The sequence below is a fragment of the Bicyclus anynana genome, chromosome 12 (genome assembly GCF_947172395.1).
Source record: "Bicyclus anynana chromosome 12, ilBicAnyn1.1, whole genome shotgun sequence".
Classification (NCBI taxonomy): Eukaryota; Metazoa; Arthropoda; class Insecta; order Lepidoptera; family Nymphalidae; genus Bicyclus; species Bicyclus anynana.
In genome coordinates, this window is record NC_069094.1 from 10,456,231 (window position 1) to 10,476,428 (window position 20,198).

Here is a 20,198-nt window from a genome sequence, read left to right on the forward strand (position 1 = left end):
ACTTGTATGATATACCAACAATGTAGTTGTTTAATTTATGACTGCGTTTTTCAACTAATAATAACCATCGTAGAGAATAATGATTTTGATAGAGCAACTGTTGAGTTTCGCACTCAGACCGATTAGCTTTGAACATGTCTAATTTTGAGAGGGGTGAGGTAAACTCACACATCGACAATTTTAAACACCAATAAATATATTCTGTGTCCTCACACTACACACAACTATAAATTTAAATCTTAATACACACACGTGTAATTTTAACACAACGAAACAACGATTCTATAGGCGCAGTTTGTATAAACACGTTTGTTTGTTAGCAAGGCAGGTCCTATGATAATTGGTCTGAGGTGTCTCAGCAATCTACAGAACTTGTCTTCCGAACCGGTGGCAGTCTTCGGTAGACTATTTACAATTAGTCAAACATATCATTACAAAAGTGCTTGTAAACTAAGCCCATTTGAAATAATCGAATTTTGAATTTGAACGTATCGAGAGAGAATATAGCTTCGCAACTCTTTCTTGACGATGAGTTAACCTGTCATCGAATAAAAAAAAAGTAACATTATATTTGTCACACAAATGGTCGAGAAAATTAGAACGACCGTTCGGCCTGATGGGTATTATCTTTTTTGGTACTTTTTGCCAAAATCTATTTAGTTCGCAAGAGATAACGGTGCTTCAAACTCGTTACAAGACGGCAGCGGTGCTTTTGCTTATTAAGGTCTCATTCGATTTCAATTGTATTATAACGGTGTTTTAATAATGTATTATGTCAGCTTCGAGTACGTACAGCGTATATGACTATCATCATCATTATTATAAGCCTATTTTAACGCCTTTCTTTATAGGAGAGCAATTATGGAGCTTAGACCGACCACGCTGCTCCAATGGTATTGTTATTATTATCAGCTTATTTCTACGGCTACTGCAGGGCCTTTATGGGAGAGCAATTATGGACCCACCATGCTGCTCCAATGGTAATGTTTCTCACACGACGTCAATCAGATCTTAATGATTCCAACTTCCTAACTACGGGCTGAGATTTAACTGAAAAACTCAGTTTTCACGTCTCACACATTCTCAGGTTCTGCTAAAAACGTTTATAAGAAGAGGTATGCCTTAATATATCACTTGCATCCCCTGGCTACGAAAGAATATAACACCGCAAAACCGTTGATTAGTTTTTTAATTATGTCCATCGATGGTGGAAACTAGCGAAATACATGTCATTTGTAGTTTGTCATCATAAATACTTCCTTGTATTAAGTAGAATTCTTTAACTGCTTTTACGAATACTTCAATTGCTTCAATATAATTACTCGACCGCATATCTTAGTAATCGTTAGTGGGATTGTTGACTTTTCCTTATAATAAATAGATGGTGTCATCAGGAATTTTCAAATTAACAAACTCCATCGTAATCGCCTCGGAGTTTGTTGTACTTAAACACTTATATATTATACACGATAAGCTAAAAACGTCATATTATTATAGTCATGTTCTATAAAAAGTCGGTTAAAAATATTTGCTTTTAATTCACACTTTAGTATTTATTTTCGCCATACTTAATAATGTACGTACACACAGCAGAAAACGCTAAAAGCAATAGGTACAATTTATTCTACTGAATAATATAACACAACTGTCGCCATGATTGAATAAATTTACACAGTATCTTGGCAAATACCTTCTTAAAGAAAATCACTCTATCCGTTTGTAAAAACCGCATGAAAATCCGTTTTGAAGTCTCTGAGTTTATCGCATATATACACGCAGCGGAGGATTTCATCTACTCGTATACTCTATACTAATATCATCACATCACACTAATATTTTAAAAGCGATAGTTTGTGTGTAAGTGTGTATGTTTGTTCCTCCTTTGAGCTGCGGCTACTGAAGCGATTTGGCTCAAATTTGGTATTGAGATAGATTTTACTCTGGATTAACATATAGGCTACTTTGTATCCCGGAAAAATCGGGATTTGTGAAACGAATTCCACGCGGACGAAGTCGCAGGCGTCCGCTAGTAGTAAGAGGTAAAGTTTGAGGTATTGTAAGGGACAATCTCTATATCTACTGAATCGATTTTGACAATTCTTTTACTACTTACCACATTTATACAAGCCACGTTATTTCTGAGTGTATATTTAGGCTATATTTTATACCCGTATTCTTATGGAACGGGAACTACGCGGTGAAACCGCGAGGCGTTGGCTAGTATTATATTATACGCTATTATCACTCAAGTTCCATCTGTCTTTCATTGCGTGTAATAATAATTGCCAGTGTTATTGTATAGATTAATTAGTTGTTTAGAAACGTTTCACTGGAAATGTACGGGCTGTTATGGTAGGCGTCCACAAATCCGCATCCTAAGTACCTATCGCACGCATCGTATCAAACTGATTTGTAGTATTCTTTGTATATAAATTCAAACTAAGTGCGTCCACTGATCCGCATTCTACGGTCGCACGAATCTGCTTCTGCTGTTAAATAAAAAAGCCGTTTAATGTGATGCCTGGGATACTTACGATGCGGATCTGTGGACGCCTGCCTTTACACAGCGAACACGAGGAAAGGGGGTTGGGGGAGGGGGCAGAAACACGTGTCGTGTCACAAGCGTATACAGATTCACGTGGTGGATTGCGTTTGAGACATTGAAGTAGGTCTGAACCGCACTTATCGGAAATAGAAATAAACTTGGTCATTTGTATGGTTTGATATTTACTGTGCGGGTTTAAGTGGTTTATTTAGGTACACATTGCAACATAGGTCTTCTTGTTCCAAGTTCGCAACTTTTACTGTTGTAGTTTAATGAGGTAAACCCATAAAGGTTATATTTGTTACCGACTTCAAAATTAAACGTTCTTTTTTTTTTATTCTTTACAAGTTAAAGTTAGCCCTTGACTACAATCTCACCTGATGGTACTGATGGTAAGTGATGATGCAGTCTAAGATGGAAGCGGGCTAACTTGTTCGGTGGAGGATGAAAATCCACACCCCTTTCGGTTTCTACACGGCATCGTACTGGAACGCTAAATCGCTTGGATGTACGTCTTTGCCGGTAGGGTGGTAACTAGCCACGGCCGAAGCCTCCCACCAGCCACGTTCATTATTATTTGTGTTCAAAATAAACAAAAAATCAAAGTTCGACCAGTATGCATGATTATGTATTGGTACTATACATATTTTAATTCGATTTACATATATGGCTTTCTTTATTTAGTACATATTTCTTTTTAAGTTTTAATACCATAATTGAATGATGGATCGTTTTTCCTTGGAGGTTTTTAAGAGTGTATGCTTATTTGTAGGTATGTATATGACATATTGGTTAATTTACTCTCGATGACATACAATAGGCACTAGGTACATTTGTTAATAAATTAATTAAACAAATAAAAAAACCCGACTGCATAAAGTATAAAAAAACTGAAAAGAAAAAAAACAAGCTCAGTCCAGAAGTGTAGAAAGCAATTAGAAAACAGTCGGGACCTATTAAATAATGTAGAAGAAAATCATTCTATCCAATATCTAAGGTCCCGACTGTTTTCTAATTGCTTTCTTCACTTCTGGACTGAGCTTGTTTTTTTTCTTTTCAGTTTTTTTATACTTTATGCAGTCGGGTTTTTTTATTTGTTTAATTAATTTATTTATTTCACACTTTTTAGTTACAATAGGTGGTTAATTTCGGATTTATTTATTACGTTTATTACAAAGAACGATAAGTTATACGTCCAACCGTGGTTAAGCAAATATTCAAAAAAACCTACGGAACGCTCGGTGGGCGAATCCGACTCGCACTTGGCGGATTTTTATAATCAATATATTTAATTTAGTCAGTTCAGTTTATAACTTCACCTCACAAACCTGCTCGCACCTATAGTCATCCGCCTCGCGTATTTTGTATAGACAACTAATAAATACCGTTTTTCTAATTGTAGTTTTTTTTAAACATGGCCATTATATACCATTTTAGAATCCTCACAAAAAGCTCTTCAATTTGACACCCATATTGCAATATTAGGAAAAAAAAAAATTTTTTTCACCTCGAGTCTATAGCGTCTCACAGTCGTCTTGTTATTTTTTTTTTAGTTTCACCTATCTAAGAACACTTGGGTTATTGAGACAAATCTAACGATATCCTAATTACGTAAATCCGTTCAGTGGTTTGGAAGGTATGAGGTAATAAAGAATATTACATACATACATACATACATATATACATACATACATACATACAAGATACGCGCGAAAAACATAACCCTACTTGCAGTCGGGTAAAAAGACCAATGTGGTGGTTAGTTAGTAACTTGAAAAGAAATATTGATATCTCATACTTTTCGTAGTAACGTCAATTTTTATTTTGCATTTAAAATCCATTTAACAATGGATATTAATAGCATTAATTTTATTGTTAACAAGAATAACTTACCACTAATAATGTAAATACGAGTATACTAATTTAAGTAACTGTAATTAAAGTATTTTTAAATTACGTATCGTTATCATGTCAATTATATCTTCTATCAGCTGTCTTGGATTTTTTTTTGTACATATTGATTAGCGATTTACTATGATCTCATTCGATGATACGGTAGGAGTAATGACAGTAGGTAGCTTACTTTTAAGAAGCAATAACATTAACAACGTTGAGATACATATACATAGGTACCAGTGGCGAAGGATGGAATTTTGACGAAGGTAAGCCGTGCCAGAGAGAAGGAAATTCATACCGCTTGATAATAACTCCGGTTTCTCTTACATCTTTACATATTCATTATTATGTATTGCTTTTTAAAAGGTAACCCGACGGGAATCGGCCTATATTATGGACTTTTCGCCGATGGTAGATATCTATAATATGCGTCAAACATTTAGTCAGCTCTAAAGTTGCAAACTGTGCCAATATTACCCTGTTGGGATATATTGGACACTGCACCTATATGCCCTTTCTTCAAAGCGCACTTGAATTATCCATATCCATATTAAATTGTAGAGAGCCACGGCCGAAGTGATGTAAAGCAATTTATGTTAAATACTCGTATGGGTGATTCTAGAAACTTGAGCCTAGTACCTATCCAATATAAATAAACCTATCCAAGTAAATATATAATTATTTTTATTTTCTCCATAGGTAGTTCTTATTGCAAGCGTTACTGGTATAATTATAATTATTAATTATTAATTTATTAGGTCGGTAGGTAAGCGTACAGGAAACTGAATGCGTAAATACATTGACCACAATTGTGTCATAATTACTTGACTATTATGGATGGAACCATAATAAATAACCTTGTTACTAAATACAAAATGTCGAATATATAATAATATCAAAACTTTTTTTTCTCTTTCATTTATTATGTAAGTAGTTATATTTAGAGTAAACCACATAAAACATAGGTAACAAACACAGAAGCGTAACTAAGTCTGAAAACAGTAACAATTAATATTAATTGTCACTGTTTCGTTAATTAATTATCTTCATCGATTTGTAAGTTACTTCTTTTATGATATAATGTTTAGAAAATAAATGTATTTCACCGCCAATATGACTAAGCTCTTGTAAATATGTAACAATATTAATTAGTAGAAAATAGGTAAATAAATTCCTAGTAAATAGGTATTGCTTAAAAGGATACCGTTAGTTTAGTAGTTAAAGTTATTAGTTAGTAGGTGGGAGGTACCTAAATACGAGTAACAATTTCAATATATAGATGGAGGTATTATGTATACAATATATTAAGGTTCCGATGGTCAAAATAAAAACCTTGGGTTTCGCGATGGATATAGTTGTAATCCAAGAAAGCGGGGATGATGCGGGCGGCCTTGCGGCGGGTCGGTGACCGGCCGAAGACCCCAGCAGCACCGCAAGCTCGCAGGCCGGCAAGCAAGCAACGGTCGGGGGCAACGACCAAGCCCCAGCGCACCGCCTAGGCCTGACCTCGGAGTGCCCATGTGCCCACCTCGTCGTGCCGAGGGCCCCCACGTGTATACTCCGACGTCTCCGACTGACTGAACCTTTACGAGCTTTTATTTACGAGTACTTGTCAACCAACTAGTAATACTGTTAGCTAAAATTTTTTTTTTTATTCTTTACAAGTTAGCACTTGACTGCAACCTCACCTGATGGTAAGTGATGATGCAGTCTAAGATGGTAGCGGGCTAACTTGTTAGGAGGAGGATGAAAATCCACACCCCTTTTCGGTTTTTACACATCATCGTACCGGAACGCTAAATTGCTAAAACTAGCCACGGCCGAAGCCTCCCACCAGCCATAAAACGAAATTACAGTTCAATCGTTGTATCACACCTTTGGTGGTAATTCATTACTATGGTATTATATGGAGCTGGTATGATGATGGAATCGCATAGTGCGAGTAGGAGCTCCTAAACAAAACAAATTCAATTGCTCTACTTTGGGTTATTTATTTTAGCAGCTGCTTATCTAATTTGGCTTCTTTTTTCATCTTCTCTCTTCTGCGAGTTAAATTCCGTACATCGCTGCAACGTGTCGTTGATATAATTTCATATTGCTTACAAATGCGCTAATGGACTCGAAATCGCGATCAACGAACTATCTGGCACTGCCAACACTACGAACAGTCAGTACATTATCAATGAGTACATTACACATATTAGAGAGAGAGAGAGAGAGAGAGAGCTATTTAAGAAAGTAATCTAATATGAAACGAATACCAGTATTATTGTCTCCAAAACGAACAAAAGGGTTTTTATAAATACATTTATAGGTATGTATAGTGAAACATTCTGATTTCCGAAACTAATAAACGGATTTTTCTAATACATATATATCTATACTAATATTATAAAGTTGAAGAGTACGTTTGTTTGTTTGTTTGATTAAACGCGCAAATCTCAGGAACTACTGGTCCAATTTGAAAAATTCTTTCAGTGTTAGATAGCCCATTTATCGAGGAAGGCTATAGGCTATATATCATCCCCGTATTCTTACGGGAATGGAAACCACGCGGGTGAAACCGCGCGGCGATATAGGTTACATGTCAATCTTTGATTCTCCAAGATCGAATGAAGAAAATAAATAGACAAGTAAGAAAACATACTCGTGTCTAACCATCTCAAATGGGACAATAACTCAACCGTTATAAAATTGGCAAACGCCTTGGGTCGTAAACCGCGCTACATCATTCTAATCTAAAGTTATTTGTACAACATAGGTGAGCAAAGGGTTACTCACGCTTTTATTTGTCGTAAACTTGTTGTCAGGTGTTCGAAGTGGTCGCTTCTTCAATAGACGTAAAATGTATAAAATATACAACGCGGTTTCGTAGTGGTTTGGAACTGTGGAGATATTAAACTGTATATAATATGTATTATATACTCAGACCAATTATTGTATAGGACCTGCCTCGCTAGACGTTACTTTTCTGTCAAAGTATATGATCAACGATCTAATGCGATTATAAAAACTGTCTCTATAGAATCGATGTTAAATAGTTGTAATCTTGTTCGTCGGTTAAAGAGCTCCGTAAAAATACCTTTTTGTGTAATTGAATTGTTTAAAAAACGGGCAAAAACTTCTGGTTTAGTATAAGATATATACCAAATCTAAGGTCGTTTTCTTCAGAAAATGACAGACAATTTTGTTCGTGACTATGAGTGCGATACAGGTCCTTCTATAATTGGTCTGAGATTATATACTAGTAGTCTGTAGTATGTGGAATTGAAACTGGTTTATGCGGGACATGTGTGATCTCGTTCTCAGATTTTCTTTTATAGATAAAAGGCAAAAATATATATGATTTAACGTGGTTTAAACCCTAGCACATTCTAGTTCTACTATTGTTTGCTAAAATTGAATCAAGTCTAACCATACAAATCACTACATTCAAATTATAAGAAATCAGCGTATTATACAATATAAACAGCCTTTTTAAAACTCTTTGTAAAACGGATTTTTGAGATCCATTCAAAATATTACCTCTATTGATCCAGCTTATCAATTCAAATTCATCAGTTCACCTATAATAATAAATAAATAATAATAAATATACTTAAACAATGCACATCACTATCTAGCCCCAAAGTAAGCATACAGAGTAGCTTGTATTATGGGTGCTAAGATAGTTGATATTATAATATTAATATACAATTATATACTACATATAAATACTTATATAATGTATAAATACATACAGACACTGGAAAACACTCGTGCTCATCACACAAATATTTTTCAATTGTGGGAATCGAACCCACGGCCGTGGATGCAGAAAGCAGGGTTAGTTAGTTAGTTACTTCAGTTACCTCAAGTATCTTTAAAAATACAAACTGCTCAATGGTGTTATATGATTACTAACAAACATCAGGCTGGAAGATTGGAATGGTTTTAAATGATACGAAATGTGCAAACAATTGTTGACCAAGAGTAGTGAACAATTAGTTTGTAGGTTAAAAATTGTTTTTCCGTTATTATATTATTATGATTATGTGTTTATTAATATGTGTTTCCTCTCTTTTCAGGTCAAGGTGGTGAAATTCAGTTACATGTGGACAATAAATAATTTTAGTTTTTGTAGAGAAGAGATGGGTGAAGTGCTAAAATCATCGACATTCTCAGCCGGTGCTAGTGATAAATTAAAATGGTGTCTCCGCGTTAATCCTAAAGGACTGGATGAAGAGAGCAAAGACTATTTATCGTTATATTTATTATTAGTGTCGTGTAACAAATCAGAGGTTCGGGCAAAGTTCAAGTTTTCAATATTAAACGCAAAACGGGAGGAAACAAAGGCGATGGAATCACAGCGCGCGTACAGATTCGTCCAAGGCAAAGACTGGGGCTTCAAAAAGTTTATCAGAAGGTATGTAAGTAATGTTTAACACTTAAATATTCAATCTAATATTTCATGTTATAGTTAATCTATTCCGAGTAGTCCGTGTGGCTTTGGATGTTGTGAAAATGACAAACTAAGTGTATTACTAGTCACTGTTCGAAAATGGGTTAGAAAGGCAAATGAACCGAGAATGATGAATTTTGGATATGACGTGGGGCACCCTAAAAATGTTTAAATTCAATTTTTTGACCAAGATATCCTATGTGCATTTTTCGCCATCTTAAAAAAAGGGTTGAATTCAGTATTTTGCACTAACTCAGTACTCAGAGAAGACTCTTTAAAAGCTCTAATGTATAAATTGAAGGATTTTGTCGTTAAATATTTACCTTTCAATGTCAATGTGTTTATAACACCAATTGAAGAAAATTGAAGTTTAAATCTTGATCCTTGTTTATAAAATATATGGCCAACAGTAGGTATAACACGTAGACTAAGAACAATATATACCTTTAATATATAGATATTAGATTCATTTTCTGTTTAAGCGATGGTTTTGATTTCATAATTTCAAGGAGTCTAAAGAACAGACAGGTTCTTTATTCATATTTAGGAGACTTTCCTAAATTTTACAGCTTCACTAAAAATTTGTCATTTATATTAAATGCCAAATTTTGTCTTACAAGTAATGTAACGATCTGTGTATATTAGTAAAAAATCCTTAGCAATAACAAGATACATAGAGTATATAGTCACAAATGGGGTTGATTTAAAGATCTGTGTATATTAGTAAAAAATCCTTAGCAATTACAAGATACATTGAGTATAGTCACAAATGGGGTTGATCTAAAGATCTGTGTATATTAGTAAAAAATCCTTAGCAATTACAAGATACATAGAGTATATAGTCAAAAATGGGGTTGATCTAAAGATCTGTGTATATTAGTAAAAAATCCTTAGCAATTACAAGATACGTAGAGTATATAGTCACAAATGGGGTTGATCTAAAGATCTGTGTATATTAGTAAAAAATCCTTAGCAATTACAAGATACATAGAGTATATAGTCACAAATGGGGTTGATCTAAAGATCTGTGTATATTAGTAAAAAATCCTTAGCAATTACAAGATATGTAGAGTATATAGTCACAAATGGGGTTGACAGACAGTCGGGGCAAGCAAGTTATAACATAGATACAGTGTACTCGGTAACCGCAGTTTGGAACGCCCCGAGCTCTTTCGTCCTGCGATTAAATCGATAAAGAAGTTAGCAGGAAGCGGCTAGACGAAAAGACGGGGACCGTTTATGTGCCATACTTTTGAAAAAGTTTATACAATCTTTATTCAATAAACGTCACTTGACCAAAAGAGTTGAACCATCTATATTAACGTAAAATAATAAACAAACAAAAACTAAAAACACGTGGTTCTGTACTTTTGTCTCCTTGACTCGTGTCTCATTAGAGGAGACAAAGAGCTTACAGTAGATTTTCTTTTTTTTAACGATTCTTGTTCAAAGAAACGGTTTGATCTTTTACGTAAGTATGTGTATCTAACTGATGTTGTATAGGCGAAAGCTTGTTTGTGTGTGTATGTTTTATACTCCTTCACACTTCAACTACTGATCCGGCTGAAGCTTGGAATGAAGATAGATTAGGTATACTGTGAATTAACACAAAGGCTACTTTTTATCCCGTAAAGTCATTATTTCCCGTGGGATATGTGAAACCCGAATTTCACGCAAACTAATATGTGGGCGACCAAGTCTACAATTAATAATTATTTTGCAATAATTTGTAAATTCCGTTGTTTACTAATAATTTTAAAATTCTCTATTCTAATATCTTTTAAATATTATTAAAATAATTCTAATTGTTTCTGATAATTCTCTGACTGTCTGGTAAATAATTATTGTCAATTGTTATACTTCGTGACAAGGATTTCGAAGAAGAAACCTTACACATATCGCGTGAACAATATGACATTAGCAAATTTCTAAACATCCTGCTGTAACTGAACCGCCTTATTTTGTTGTTATGAAAGTCTTCAAGTTACAATAACATTTACCAAAAAAATAATGTTTTTTATTGATTTTTTTCAAGTAAATTTTATAGTGGAATCAATAAAGCATTTTCCCTCGAAGTCCTCAAGTTTCTGAAGACTTCCTGCATATGCTTGTTTTATGTATTCATTGACTCGAGTATTATTAGATAAAGAAGATTCGTCAAACTAAAGGTCTATCAGAGTAGAATAAATAAGCGTATCCATGACCCTATTGTATATTCCAAGATGAACCTATTTAATTTGATGCCGTTTGCGCTGTGTTTATGTAGTGAAGGGAATTTATCGCTTGAATTTGCAACAAAGCTGGGATTGTATTGTAAAACTTACGGCCGTTGGAACGTTCTTGGAATATTGATAGCGCTTCTGAGGAGTGACTACTTTAGTGACAATATACGCTTTGTTTTTGTATTGTTCCTTATAATTCCTAACTCAGAAAAAAAAAAGTAACCATATTTATTTACTGTACATACGAGTACATCCCAAGTGGCGAAGGACGAAATTTAAATAAAGAAAAGCAGTCCCAAAGAAAAGGAAATTCATATAGCGTTTTCCGATTTCTCATATATTTTGAATATGAATGGATTTTTAAAGGCAACCCGGCGGGAATCGGCTTCCGTTTATTCTTCGCCGCTGGTACATACACATTATTTGACGTAGTGTGTAGTGACTCTACCTTCTATATCCGAGGCCGTGGGTTCGATTCCCATTACTGTAAAATGTTTGTGACGATCATGGATGTTTTCAACCATGTCATTTGTGGTTGCTACTTGTACAATAATATTATACGAATTATAAATCAAGCTACGCTTACTTTGAGGTAGTAATGTATGTTTTGTTCAAATATATTTATTTGGTTATTTTTGCATTTTGAACACCACAAAAAATCCATAGAGTAGGTAGGTACTTTATGTAGGTAACTAAAGTGAGCTTGGAATTTAAGAAAAAAAATGCCAAGCTCACTTTGTTTATTTAATTAAATCGTTAATATTAGCATATTTACCCATCAATCTTCATAATTAATTAAGTATAAAAAGATGGTGAAAACCGACATTAATTAAAGTACCTAAGGATAATCTCAAGTTCTTTGTATTATAATAAATAAGGTAGACCTTGACTATAAATACAGTATTAATAACTTATTATTTTTGCATAGAAAAATCATTGAAAATAGCATATTTATTTTTACCTCTCCTTAATAAAAACGGGTAGAAAGTATGTTAATATAGAAGGATTATTCCTTCAATAATACTGGTGCCAGAAGCCTACTGATTACACTCTGACCATGACATTGTTCTGTATAAATTCAGTTAAATCAATAGCCATGTTGGATTACGACAGAATACGTAGACAAATAAGAGTAGTCAACTATTCTTATAGTTTTAATGTTTCATAATTTTGCTGAAAATCTCGAGCTGATTTTTGACAGTAACTAATAAAAAAACATACATACAGCCGAACGTAGAACCTCCTCCTTTTTGGAAGTCGGTTAAAAATTACATCCTTTCCGATTGGAGTAAAAGGTATAATATATCTACTTGCCTATCCTCCGAGGCATTGACATTGCCATATGGCTCTGGTTTGATGGAGGATAAGGTTGCCATCATCATCATCGCCATCATTTAGCCCAATTTAACGGTCTCGGGTCTACTATAGTCAGAAGTCTTTAGGAGAGGGAATATGGAGCTTGGAACCACCACACTACTCCAAAGTGGATTTTGCGGATTTAGGGATAACAACCCTTGTAGACTTTGTAGCTATCTCTTTCAGATGTAAATGTTATTGAACAGAATTCTTTTTTGGCACGGAGATGCCGTTGGCATTGAATTGGCATGATACATTGTATTTTCATCGTCATCATCATCATTAACAGTCGATGGACGTCCACTGCTGGACATAGGCCTTTTGTAGGGACTTCCAAACATTACGATATTGAGCCGCTGCATCCAGCGAATTCCTGCGACTCGCTTGATGTAGTTAGTCCACCTGGTGGGTGGTCGACCAAAACTGCGCTTTCCGGTGTGGGGTCCCCATTCCAGCACCTTGTGATCCCAACGTCCATCGGCTCTTCGAACTATATGCCCAGCCCATTGCTACTTCAGCTTCGCGACTCGTTGAGCTATGTGGGTGACTTTGGTTCTTCTACGGATCTCCTCATTTCTGAGTCGATCACGCAGAAGAAACTCCATGCATCGCCCGCTAAATGACTTTGAGCCTTCTCATGAGACCTATAGAAAAAGAAAGTCATCACTGGCAACACGCACTGTACAAAGACCTTTGTCTTCATTCACTGAGGACGTGATATTTTTGCGTATAATTAAATATTAATTAATTAAATTGCAGAGACTTCCTACTGGACGAGGCGAACGGCCTCCTACCAGAAGACAAGCTGACGATATTCTGTGAAGTGTCAGTGGTCGCGGACAGCATTAACATTAGTGGTCAGAGTAACGTGGTCCAGTTCAAAGTGCCCGAGTGCCGGTTGTCGGACGACCTGGGCGCGTTGTTTGACAACGAGAGGTTCTCTGACGTCACGCTCGCGGTCGGCGGCAGGGAGTTCCAGGCGCACAAGGCTATATTAGCAGGTGAATTTATTAATTGTAATACTATTATTATTATTATTTATCAGCATATATTTTGAACGCACCACTGCAGGGTAAGTAGAACTAAGTTGCAACCAAATGGAATGGCTACGCCGCACTAGAAAGTGCAGTGTTGGTCGACCGCCCTAGGACCGTCAAACGGCTAATATGATGATGATGATGATGATGATCATTGACCTATATTCAGCTAGCTGATGAGCACGATTCTGTGAGAATGATAGGGGTTAGGTCTGAGGCCTATTCTAGGTCAGCGTGGTGGACTATTACCACCACGCTGGCCCAATGCGGAATGCCAGACGTAACAGAATTCTCAACTATTGATTCTAAAATATTGCGCTCTCTCTTTCGTTGCATTGAGAGGAAAGATAGAGCGATATTTCAACTGTGCTGCTATTGGTTGACAATATTGTCTTTTTCTCTTCATAAGATATGTCGTTGACGCATGCTAGGCTGACGGGCCTCTCTCCCTGTAGGAAAGGTCTTTAAGAGCTTAGCCGCATTGGAGTAGGGTGGGTTGATGGAGATGATATTGATAATGTTAAGCTGCTGAAAAACATTATTAAAGATAAAACATTAAGGGTTCCTAGATAAGGGTTGTCATAAAGCAAAATGTGCTATAAGTTATATATCATGTTATATATTAAGCGATAGGAAAATACCTGTTAGAAACGTTAATGTGCAAAATGTATATTAAGCTTTAATAATAACATATACGAGTACGTTCTTATCGAATAGGTTAGAGGTATTCATGGTTTAATAAAATATATGAGTCGTAGTTAAACAAGTAGTGACTATTCTATATTGTAATAAATTTAAATTATGGCATAGTAACACTGATAAACAAACTGAATTTATACCTACTGTGACTCGACTTGTCAATACTATTAAAAACAGGACGTAATTTAATTTTCCATGGTAAATCCCAGTTTATCACTAGAAATTAAAAACATTAACTTAACTTTAAGTTTAAAACTATTACTATTTATCGGGATAAAAAGTTGCGTACGTGCATCATTTGTCGGCATATTCAAAATGATTTTCTATGTCAAATTTTCTGTCAGACGTTTTGGAGTTATAAATTCTTTAAATAAAAATACTGCGATAATATTTTTGCTTTTGTGTGTACCTACTGCTGTGTTTTAAGAAGTCAGTTTAAGTATTTTTTAAAAGATTTAATTTACCCATATTTTATGTCCCATAATAACATTACTGCCAAGAAACCTTTAAAATAATATTTATTACGAAATCTCCTGTCATACCTTCTGTTATCAGATGATGACGAAACCGGTAGGTAGGTTAAACCATGGTTAAAGCAATCTACTATACGGATTTTTGTTAAAATCTGGAAGTCCTTTTCAAACATTTTTTTTTTTAATTATAAAGTTACTCGTAATACGATAATATAAACATGCGCGTGTAGTTGAAATCCTCCTTTCTTTTCAAATATCGGTTAAAACCGTGTAACTATCCCGACTTTGTTTAAATATTTATGATTTTTTTAGATTAAAAACCATTTAAAAAATTTATGTAACCATTCACCGATATTTTTTTGTGTCAAAACAAATTCCCATTTACAATATCAGTAAGGGATTATAACTATGTGGATAAAGAACACCAAGCCATGTTTTTAATAAACGAAACAGTTAAAAAAAATATGTCATGGAAATTCTGTAATCGCTCCGTTTTTGGGTTATCGTTGAAACTGTCCGTGTTAGCGGTCATTTTATAATATGATTCACTTTTTGTAATGGCTGCTTTATTGAATGCGAGCACGTATTAATAACATTTGACCGTTTGTCCTAGTCATTCCGCGAACATTGGACACTTGTCTTTATTTCCGTTGCCTATTGAGTTCTGTGCGAATGTATTATTGCTTAAGTGCGTCATCTGATTATTCATTCGTCCTGTCTGTATGTAGAAGCAGAAAGAATAACAGGATAAATAAGATAATTATTTTAGCAGCATGTTTTTCTTTTATATGTATACTGAACTATAATCCTCATTTTTATAAATATTTTATTTGTTTTATACAGATTTTTCATGTAAAATATTTTACTTAAATAATAAATTCAAAAGTGATTGTTTCTTTGTTACGTTTTCACGTCAAAACTACAAAACTTATTTTAAAAATGCTTCCTCCAATGAAAACCTACAACATCAGCAAGAAACATGGGGCAGTATTTTAACCCTGTATGCTTACGGGAATGGGAACTACGGGTGTAAACTGCGAGGTCCGCTAATATTATATTAAAAGGAGTAGATAGAGTCTGTAGCCAAAACAATGCTTAATAGACGCAACAAATATTTAGACTAAGTTTGGAGTCTCTCTAAAATCTTATTATGGGAATTGTAAGTTATTGTATTGTGGATTATAGAACGTGTTTTTATGGTCGTCGTTATCGTAAATCGGCCGGTGTTTTGATATTTAACTGCAAAATAACATGGTGTAGCCTATCAGTGACGTAATTAGACCATTCTGGATCCCGTGGCAAATTAAAAAGATGGTGGTAACCCAGAAAACATTATGTGGATTTTTAATATTACGCCAGCCAGTTTCATAGTGATATTTTTCTTTGCCAACACCTCTAAGCGCTGAATGCTTGACGGTATACTTGACCGTGTGTAGCTTGCGTTATATTACTCGGCTACTCTCACATATTTACTAAAACATTAAAAGTTACTTATAGTTTTGTCAAAAGTTGTTTGTAGAAAATATAATATAATAGTTTGAAAAAAACACGCCTTTAGCACGCACTAAAAATTACAAATGGAGTTTTTTCGTATTCCTGACAGCAAACTCTTTTAATTTGATATCCATATCGTGAGGGTGGATTTCAAACAGCCAGTCCGCCATCTTGGGGAGACCGCTACATTGGATTTGTAATGGCGTTTCTTAGCTAGTCATGTATTGTCATCAGAACTCAGAGCGTGTTGTACAAGTGAAGCTAATATAAGCGTCATAATATTAAAGATAATCTTTGATTAATTTTAGCGCGGAGTCCTGTTTTCGCGGCCATGTTTGAACACGAGATGGAGGAGAGGAAGAGAAACCGAGTGGACATCACGGACGTGGATCACGAGGTGTTGCGCGAGATGCTGCGGTTCATCTACACCGACCGAGCGCCTAATCTGGAGAAGATGGCGGACGACTTGTTAGCGGCGGCAGATAAGGTGATTGCACGATTTTTTAGCTTATCCGGTTAACCAGTGCAGTGATTTGAGAGAGGATATTGTGGAGTGCCCACTCTGTGGCGTAACTATAAATTCAAATTTCATGTTGTTAAATTAGGCTTAGTTTACAAGCACTTCTGAAAAGTCAAGTTACCATCTCGCTAATGCATTGGATGGGCCCCAGAAATATCACGTAATCTACACGTAATTTTTCGTGGTCACATCACTTTTTTTTGAAATGTTATATTACTTCTGAACTCAAAGACTTGCGTACCAGAGAATTAAAATTCTAGGATAACCACTACCAAAAAAGTTTTTAACCGACTTCCAAAAAGGGTGAGGTTCTACGTTCGGCTATATGCATAGACCTTGTCCTGAAGGGGCCATTTCGTCGCGAATCGCGAAGTACTAGACATCAATACATCGCGTCCACAAGCATCGCGCGAATTCAAAATACGCGCGTAAATCGCTACGCCAGACTCTCATTTCGCGCGTGATTCGAGATACTAGGGACGAACTCTAGAGCGAGTGCACGTTCAACTCTTTTTCGTACTATATTCCTGCCCAAATGCTCGCGCGTTGGTGCGCGCCTTGTGGACGCAACGGTCGCGCGTAATATGCGCGAGAGAATCGCGGCGAATTCGCCCTTTCTGAACTAAGCCTTTGTCCAGCGATATTTCCGTCACTTGTGGACCGATTTTTAAAATTCTTTTTTTTAACATTAACTAACCCTAATACTTGTCATTGTTTCAGTACGCGTTAGACAGACTAAAAGTGATGTGCGAGGAGGCGCTGTGCGTGAACCTGTCGGTGGAGACGGCGGCCGACACGCTCATACTGGCCGACCTGCACTCCGCCGACCAGCTCAAGGCGCAGACCATCGACTTCATTAACACGTCAGTTTCCTTCTGTCTTATTATTGTACTAGTAGACGACAGCGACTTCGTCAGCGTGGAAAACACTTGCTTTATGTCTAAAAAGTTCTCCTTCGAGTTTTATACAACAAACTTTCATACAAAGTTTCCTCAGCAAAGCAATCAGACACCAACTTTGAAAAGTAATGAGGAATCTGGGAAATAATCTTGGTAGGTATATAGGTATAGGCTACTATTAACGATGCTGATGTATAAGATGAATTGCATGTGTTTAAATACATCAAATGATAGACAGTAGAGAAAGAAAAAAAAAATATAAGCAAGAAAAATTCAAATCTAAAAGTTACACACAGTCAGTACCCTTCCTTAAGACAGCATGTCTGTCCGTAACCCTTTAAAAGAAAGGATGTACAGCTGTGCATATGCCGTGCACTACATACAAGAATAATATACGGCGCTGATTTTCAGCTGAGTTAAACTTTGCATGCGTGCAAATAACACGTCCTACAATGCGCGCTCGTCAACCTCTAGAAGACCTTTTCTATACCTGTTAAGCCTTATTTGCTTATAATTTCACAGGCAAACAAACTGTTTACACTTTTATACAGCAGTGCTATTCGGCTACCTATAGCAGAACTACACTTTATAAGCTTGCAAATATAACACGACCTACAATGAGCTCTGACCCCATCTGAGGAAGACTGTATATAACTCCATCAACAACCATTCTCTTCAGTAATGTGAAACTTTATGCCTTCTCAATCTATACTAATATTATAAAGCTGAAAAGTTTGTTTGTTTGATTAAACGCGCTAATCTCAGGAACTACTGGTCCTGGTAAAAAAATCTTTCAGTGTTAGATAGATATCGAGGATGGCTATAGGCTATAATTGGTCTGAGATGATTTAAAACTAAAATCAACATCAATGCTTTTTGATTACTTTCTAGTTGTGAATATCTCTTCATCACAACATTATATGGCTACTCTCTAGTTTGAGTATTTCCTTCTACCTTCGCAGGAGTCACGCCACAGACGTGATGGACACGGCGGGGTGGAAGAACATGATCTCGTCGCACCCGCACCTCATCGCCGAAGCGTTCCGCGCGCTCGCCACGCAACAACAGCAGATACCGCCCATCGGCCCGCCGCGGAAGCGTGTGAAGCAAGCCTAATCTCAGCTTCGGGCCTTGATCGCTACGGCGCTCACGTAAACACCAAACGCGACCACTAAACGATGTAACAGAATTTGCAGGTACTTCACAAATCATTTGTGTGCCCTACGAAAACCGATTACACCCATCAGATGAGATTGCAGTCAAGGGCCAACTTGTCAATTCGATAGTTTGCGCCCAGATGAAGCCCTGGTGAGTTTCATCTCTACCTCTCCCTCTTTATCTATAGTATTGTGATGGAAAGAGAGAGACTAGCACTATCAAGTTGTTAAAGAGGTGAAAACGTATTTTGCGGGTAGTACACAAATGAATTGTGAATCCCCTAACCGTGAATTGTTACATCAAAAAGGTATAAGTATGCGTTTTGCGGGTAGTTTGCGTACTGTCGTAGTGTTCTAAGGTCTGGGTATTGTAATGTCGGCCGGCCAGCGCCACACCGACCCGTTCCGCTATAGTTGAAGCGGTAGTTAGTGCCAAGTGCGGCTTCGTTATCGTATGTTTCCTTATAGTACGAGATCCGGCATAAGGATTTTATACACTCATCTGTTATTTATTTGGGATTATAGTGCTCGCCACGGATCTTTATGTTTGTGAAGTTAGCTGCGGAATGTACCGTTATTGATTCATTGCACAGTCATTTGTTGCTAACCTCACAAACACAATATCTCGTGTCGGGCACTGTAGAAATAAATTATAGAAAATATTCATCTTGACTCATTGCAAATAGGTTGCCTAGTGACATTGCGCCCGGTGTGTATTAAATTATTATTATTTCTTTAATTTACTTAATCTACTTCCCTCTTTATTTAATTAATAATAATCGAGCACTAGTTTAAAAACGTAAAGGTTGCTTTCACATTGCAACTTGCCAGATATAAAGAGTTAATTAATGTTATGCAAATATCCTCATTAGTTATTATATTTAGTTGTCTAATATATTAAATAAAAGCTTTTTTTATGCTTAATTTTACTGTATTAAGTTGCCTTTGATCTAGCTCATGTTTTCCTAGATTTTGTATGAAAAATGTGTTTGGCCGCAATTTAACTAGGCAACCTGTTTGCAATGTGTCAATGTGAATGTTTAATATCATTTATTTCTCATCCTAAAAAAAATAGATGTGGTCATATATTTCTTATGCCGGCTCTTAGACCATTATAGCGTGTTAGCATTCTGTACATTACTCTATGCCCGCTGTTGTAAGCGAGGCAAGTGTCTTGTAGAACGAGTGTCTGTGCTAGCCAGAGGTACCTCATTTTATGAAGGCAGAAAGTTTTCAACCCAAGAATCACCACAGCCAGCGGCGTGCATAAGTTTGTCGATCAGGGTATTAGTAAGAAAAACTAACCGAAATGGGAAAATCGTCGAATTTTGTCAATTTACCTTCACGAGATTATCTCGTTGGTCGCATGTTAGCGCAATTGGACCCTTAAAGCGTGTTACCTTGAAAGCCTGCACAGTCCCAACTCCGTAATTGGCTACTGTGTGCCTAGTAGCAGTTT

At 36.1% G+C, this 20,198-nt stretch overlaps 1 protein-coding gene across 4 annotated transcripts in view; it reads left to right on the forward strand.

Moving 5' to 3' along the window:
• LOC112054017 (protein roadkill) overlaps positions 1–20,107 on the forward strand; it is an 88,089-nt gene extending 67,982 nt beyond the window's left edge. For 3 of the 4 annotated variants that reach the window (XM_024093653.2, XM_024093654.2, XM_024093651.2), the window contains 5 exons: positions 8,509–8,846; positions 13,220–13,461; positions 16,472–16,650; positions 17,404–17,546; positions 18,545–20,107. In XM_024093653.2, the coding sequence (XP_023949421.1) occupies positions 8,509–8,846; positions 13,220–13,461; positions 16,472–16,650; positions 17,404–17,546; positions 18,545–18,698 (1,056 nt within the window). In that variant the 3' untranslated portion in view covers positions 18,699–20,107. The remainder of the gene's footprint in view (positions 1–8,508; positions 8,847–13,219; positions 13,462–16,471; positions 16,651–17,403; positions 17,547–18,544) is intronic. The other variant, XM_024093652.2, reaches the window with a different exon arrangement.
• Positions 20,108–20,198: the final 91 nt, after the last annotated feature.